The 6,000-nt window shown below is 49.7% G+C and overlaps 1 protein-coding gene across 6 annotated transcripts in view; it reads right to left on the minus strand.

The window, feature by feature from the left end:
• Positions 1-6,000, minus strand: part of SBNO2 (strawberry notch homolog 2) — a 117,331-nt gene that overhangs the window by 26,906 nt on the left and 84,425 nt on the right. For all 6 annotated transcript variants that reach the window (XM_019513541.1, XM_019513540.1, XM_019513542.1 and 3 more), the window contains one exon: positions 1,779-1,925. In XM_019513541.1, the coding sequence (XP_019369086.1) occupies positions 1,779-1,925 (147 nt within the window). The remainder of the gene's footprint in view (positions 1-1,778; positions 1,926-6,000) is intronic.

The raw sequence follows: 6,000 nt of genomic DNA on the forward strand, positions 1-6,000 counted from the left end.
GTGGCTTACAACCATGCTGAGAGGCAGGACAATGCTGTTATTCCTCATTCCACAGGTAGGATACAGAGACCAAAAGAGACTCAGGTGTTATGCGCCTGAGACTCACTGATCTGGAGCAATGCCCAGGTGCCTGAATACCTCTGAGGAACTGGGTCTGAGTGATGTGCCTGAGGTGTTCCAAAAAGTGTGTGGCAGAGCAAAGAGCCCAATTCAAGTCCCAAGCTGGCTCAATGTGAAGTTACAAAGCAACAGTCAAAGATCACTACTAGATCCTCTTACTGCTGAGCTGCAACAAGCACCCATCTTTCCACCGTGACTATTTACAGATGTGAAGCTGTCGGTGACTAACGGAGAACTGCTCTCACAAAGAACCTCCTAAGGGAGCCAAAACAAAGTGCAGCATCTGAAAATGCCACCCAACCTTCATAGGCATGTAAGGTTCTTTGGTTAGATGTGGTATCTTTTATTAGACCAACTAAATAGTTGGAAAAAATGTTCTTTGCAAGCTTTCAGGCACAAACCCTTTCTTCAGGCATAGGGAGACTCTGCTGTTGCTATGTGTTCTCCAGGGAGAAGCAGTCTTCCAATGCCTGAAAAAGGGCGTTTGTGCCCAAAAGCTTTCAAAGAACTTTTTTCCCACTATTTAGTTGGTCTAATACAAGATGTCACATCTACCCAAAGAAGCTTGCCTGCCTACGTCCTTAGACCAACACAGCTACAACTAACAACCCCACCCAACCTTTATGTGAGATTGCCATCCAGAGGCTCTATATGTTGCTTTCCAGACAGGACTGATTAAAGCTTTCCACAGTAATCCCTGTCAGTGATCCAAGGACAACAGCCAGCCAGGAAACAAAGGATGAGTGTATGGCAGGAGGGGGCACCCTGATGAAAACAACCCTAGGGTTTTGGCACAACTCTATACTCTGGAAAACTCACTGGCCATGGCTGCTCTTACCATAGTCCTATGATAAAGGAGTAGCATTAAGCAAATGCGGCGGGAAAGGAGGTGCAGGGCTGAACGCAAGTATGCATGTATCCACATGACAAACACAGGGAGCACATGGGAGCTGCTCCAAACCTGCCAAGGGTTTGGATTTGGCTGCTGTTATAAAAAAAGAAATATTTGCAATGGAAAACAAACATGCGATGGATGCAGCTAGCAGCATGGCTCAACCATGGAGCTAGCTGGCTTCTAGGGAACACAGCCCAACAGCGTGCTGCAGTCAGCCACTGCACAGACACCTAAATGCTGCCTGTTTTGGGTGTGCACCTTCATTGTGATGATGAGTGTCCCTACCTTGGACACCTTTGGCCGGGGTGTTATGACCCCAGCACTCGTTCCTGCCAAGGGCAGGGGGTCAGACCTGATGATCTGTTTAGGTCCCTTCCAACCCTAAGCACCATGAAACTATGAAACCACCTCACCATGCCCCTGCAAGGATTAGCTATCACTCATGCAGCGGTTTGCAAGGTTGCATTACTAGCACATCTTGATGCTCTGCTCCTTCAATGGCCTGCAGCAATGATATTTTGAGGAAGAGCTCTTTGAAAATACAATACAGTGGGTCATAAGCTGAGATATGTAAAACCTTGCCCCACCCAAGCTGAGTCAACCTTACTGGAAGCAGCACTCCCTCTGGGGCTGATGAAAGGGCAGTGTTACCATTGACAGGTACCAGGGCTGACTTCCTCATCCCCTTGGCAGGTCTTTGCTAAGGACTGAAAGATCTTGTCATGGCTGAGTGAGGAGGAAGGCATGGGGCATTGCCACTTACCTCTATTTGGTTCTGTGGCGTTGTGTTAACATCCCATAGCGTTGGCACTTGGTTCAGGCTGTCAGCAGGCAGGAAATCCTTAGAATCAGCGATGCTGGAGAGGGAGTCCGCAGGGGAGGAGAAGATGGAGTCATCGATGTAAGTGTCCTGAAATGAAGGAGACACCTTAGTTACAGGAGAGGGTAGGAAGCAGCCTCCAGGCTTTTTCACAAAGGGAAAGCTTTTATTTCCTCCTATTCAATGCACAGCTCTTCTGCAACCGGCTCCAGGATGCTCAGATATTTACAGTTAAGCAAGTCAACTGTTACTCAGCGAGTTGCCCTAAAGCTTCTAACACAGCTTCTTGACCCCAGGGGAGTAAGCACCAACTAGGCAGACATGCCTAGGCCAGTGCAATAGGCAAGGGCCAAATTAACACTCTTTAAACGCAGTTTTAGTTTCCAGCCCTGCGGGTGCAGGCCAGAGGCAGGCTCAGACAACAGGGCGACATGTTCCCCATATGCCACGTTTCAGTTAACAATCAGCGAGCACTGCAACAGCAGCCGAAAGACTCCAATGCTCTATCTGACCACAATGCACAGACGGTACTAATAATCCCCACGACGCCTCCCAGCCATTTGTATTTATATAACAATGGACACAGCCAAGATAAAGACTCTTGCCAGGTGCTGTACAAACACAATGCAAAGGACCGTGCCTGCCCCAAACAACTCTCTGTATAGACTGAGGATGGGAGTCAGGGCCAGAGCTAGGAGAGTTTAATCCGGGTCTCCTGAGTCCAGGTGTCTTAGCTGGAAAGTCACTCTTTCCTCTACCAACATGCCTCATCCCAGACAAGAGAGAGCCTTCCAATAATCCTTCCCCGAGTGTCTGAGGAAGAAGCCTGCAGCCCTTCAGTTTTGTGCCAATCCAGTGACGATAGTGGTTTTGGACGTCTGGGTACCTGTTTCCTAAGAACCAGAATGCCACTCATGATCCCTTGCTTCCCTTATGCTCCCCTCCAGCCCCATCTTTAAATAAGAATGAAAACCCACAGCGCAAAATGCAAGCATCAGACAGCCCTCTGGAAAGTGCACCCAGAGCCCATCCTGCCCTGGGCCTACCAGCCCAGAGATTTCAGTCTGCTGCTTTTACTAATAAGCCTTATTTTTACATAGAGAGGACAGCCGGCCTTTCATTTACCATTGCACAACTGATTTTAGGTCATTGGGTGGAAGAGGACCCATGATCTGCAGGGATCGGGGCATAAACCAGCAGATCCTCACTGGGATTCTGCCAATGTGAACAACTTGCTGGTTCTGGAGAGAGGAGCTACATTTGGGAGCTGTGCTGTAAATGGCAGCCCTGATAACCACATGCTTGCGAGAGTGCTCCACTGCAACTACCAGACAGTCACAGCCTCTGATAGGAGGTGGCTTTACTGCTTATTTCCAGGCAGAGGCCAAATTTCTGCTACAGATCAGGAAGGCGGCCAAAGGAGTTGAAAAGGCATTTAGCCCCAACACACCATCAGGAACAGCTAGGTTTCCATGGGTTATTTCTGAGGGCTTCTGGCCAAAAACTGAGGCTGGGCCCCCTCCCACCTGCTGTACAAAACAAGATGTTTGCAGTATATAAAACCATCAGGACAGACCCCAAGCAGCCTGCTCCCAGATGAGGTCTGATTTGGCACCTCGGACAACAGTAGCTTCACTGAAGCCCTAGGTGCAGTAGCCAGCAGCTGTGAGAGAGGACTGACACATGGAGCTTGGTGCCAGAAGAGAGGCAGTGGGAACGGTGAGTGAGCTGCCGATTAACAAAGCACCGAATGGGGACCCTCCTGACCTGAGCAACTGGGGGTGGCCACTCCACTGGAGCTCCCAGGCTGGGTCACAGTCCTCACGTTCGCATCCAGGGCTTGGGTTAGTGCACAGCTCCATTCTCCACCTTGCTGGCTGTGTCAGAGGCGCAGAAGCCCGCCTGCTGTTTTAGCTCTTGATCTAAAATCATCGCCAAGGTTTATCACATGGGGATTAAGCAACCTAAGTAAACAGGGCTCCTGCCTCACACTCAAGACTAGGAGGAAGACATTTGAGTGAACCCCTAGATGCAAGCTCCTCCTAGACTGGATCACAGGAAAGCAGGGCTGGAAGGGACCTCACAAGTTCATATCCAGCCCAGTCCACTGCTCAGGGCAAGATCATCTCTGACTACACCACCCCAGCCAAGTATCTGTCCAACCTTCTCTTGAAAACTTCCAGCGATGGAGAATCCATTGCTCTGGGCAGCCTGCTCCAATGCTCGACCACCCTTGGCGTCAAAAAGTTCTTCCTAATCTCCAACCTATGCTTCCTCCATTGTGACTTGAGGCCATTGCTCCTAGTCCTAGTTCTGTCCCCACAGAGAAAGGCCCTTCTCCATCCTCCCTGTAACCACCCTTCAGGTATTTGCAGACCATTATCAAATCCCCCTCAGTCTTCTCTTCTGCAGACTAAACAAAGAGCTGCCCCATCGCTACACAGAACGGACTTTTATCTGTGGACTGAGAGCAAGGCCATTCAGCACAACTCAGCTCTGCCACCAAAATGAAGGGAATTAACTGAGCAGTGAAAGACATTGCCACTGCCAGCCCCAGGCCAGCGAAAGAGCAAGATGCCAAGGTCAAGGATGTGCAGTAGGAGAAAGCCTGGGTCTCTCTGCAATGCAGCTGGACCTGAGACCTGCAAAAACAGATGTTCTATTGAAGTCAGAGCTATTCATCCAATAAGAGGGTTTTGGGGTTTTTTTTTTAATTAACCCCTAAGATCTGTCATCTTTGCACTAACTGAATTCTGTGGAAGGTTCAGTGATACCTACTGATCATCACAACCTACCGTGCTGCTGAAACAGGCCCCGGAGGTCATCTCACCATCTCATTCCCTGCCTCTTTTCTCAACTCTCCCTTGCAAGAACAAATGCCACTGCAGTCTAATGGCCGGCTACTCCTCCTCCTCTGAGTGGCTGACACAAGCCAGTCTCCTGCATGAAAGCTGCATCCTTGGAAACACCTGGCATTCAGTCTGCAGAGAGGACAAACGCCCAGTGCAGCGGTTCAGCAGGAGAAACTGCTCCTCTACCTGGTCAGCTACAGAAGCCGACGGGCAGCAAGTCAAGGGACAGATTTTTTTCCTCCTAGAACCATCCTGCTCACAATTCACGGTGGCTGCATTGGCTTCGGTCTGTCCGCAGAGTGGGACTGTGTAGTAGCCAGATGGTCCAGGGAACATACGAGCACAGAATTTTTTTGGTACTGTATCTTTTGGTGGGCCAACTATATGGTTGGGGAAATGACAAACACGCCCTTCCCTCAAGTCACTTGCTGATGAGGCAGCAAGTTGCTGCTCTCAGCGACAATTCAGGTTCTTAAAACGATCCTGAACGTCCAGCCGAAAAAGTCTAGTTCAGGTTGGGTCACTTGAGTCATGCAAATCGCAGACAGTCCGACTGCCAGAAAAGCAAATGCCTGCTCCTTTTCATCTCCCAGAGCTCAGCTGAGGCAAGGGGATGAAAAAGAGGAGCTCATAGTCACAATTCAGAATGGGAGGCAAAGATCAACATTATAATCCCCCCCACCCCGCTGTGTGCTGAATCTAGGAAATGAAAGGGATTGACTGAAAGCTGCGGAGGCAGATAAGTGCCTTTGTTCTCAGGAGAGCAGTGTGCACGGGTGATGCCTCACTTCATGTGGAACAAAGCTAAGCCAAAGTGGCAGGGGCTGCTAGGAGGTGGCTATGAGAACAGCCTGGGTTAACACAGTGGTTCTTGGATATTTTCATTCAGAGCTGGGCCCATCACAGTGCTCACTGCAAACTAAAGTCTCGTTGCTGGTTCCCCCAGTCTGGGGACAACCACACTCTGGTCTTGAGAAATGAGTCTAAGACTGGGAATGGGGAAGTCTTAGATTCTAACGATAAACTCGGTTTAGCCTGAGGCCAGTCACTTCGATGTCCAACTCCTCCTCCTCACCTGTGAAATGCAGGGACACGACCAACTCACCCACCTACTCATCTCCAGGGAGCACTGTGAGAAGCAGTCATCATCTATGTAAGTCTTGTGGGATGTGGCAGCAAATGCCATGACCAGATGAGAGCATTAGCCAGAACTGAGGAACCATCATGCGTGCTTTCACCTTCAAAGGAGATAGGCTCAACAGCAAAAGTTTGCAAACAGGCATGAGGCAGAAGGAAGTGCCTGTGAGGGCTGA

Source organism: Gavialis gangeticus, unplaced genomic scaffold (assembly GCF_001723915.1).
Source record: "Gavialis gangeticus isolate Ggan-Ray unplaced genomic scaffold, GavGan_comp1, whole genome shotgun sequence".
NCBI classification, from domain to species: Eukaryota; Metazoa; Chordata; order Crocodylia; family Gavialidae; genus Gavialis; species Gavialis gangeticus.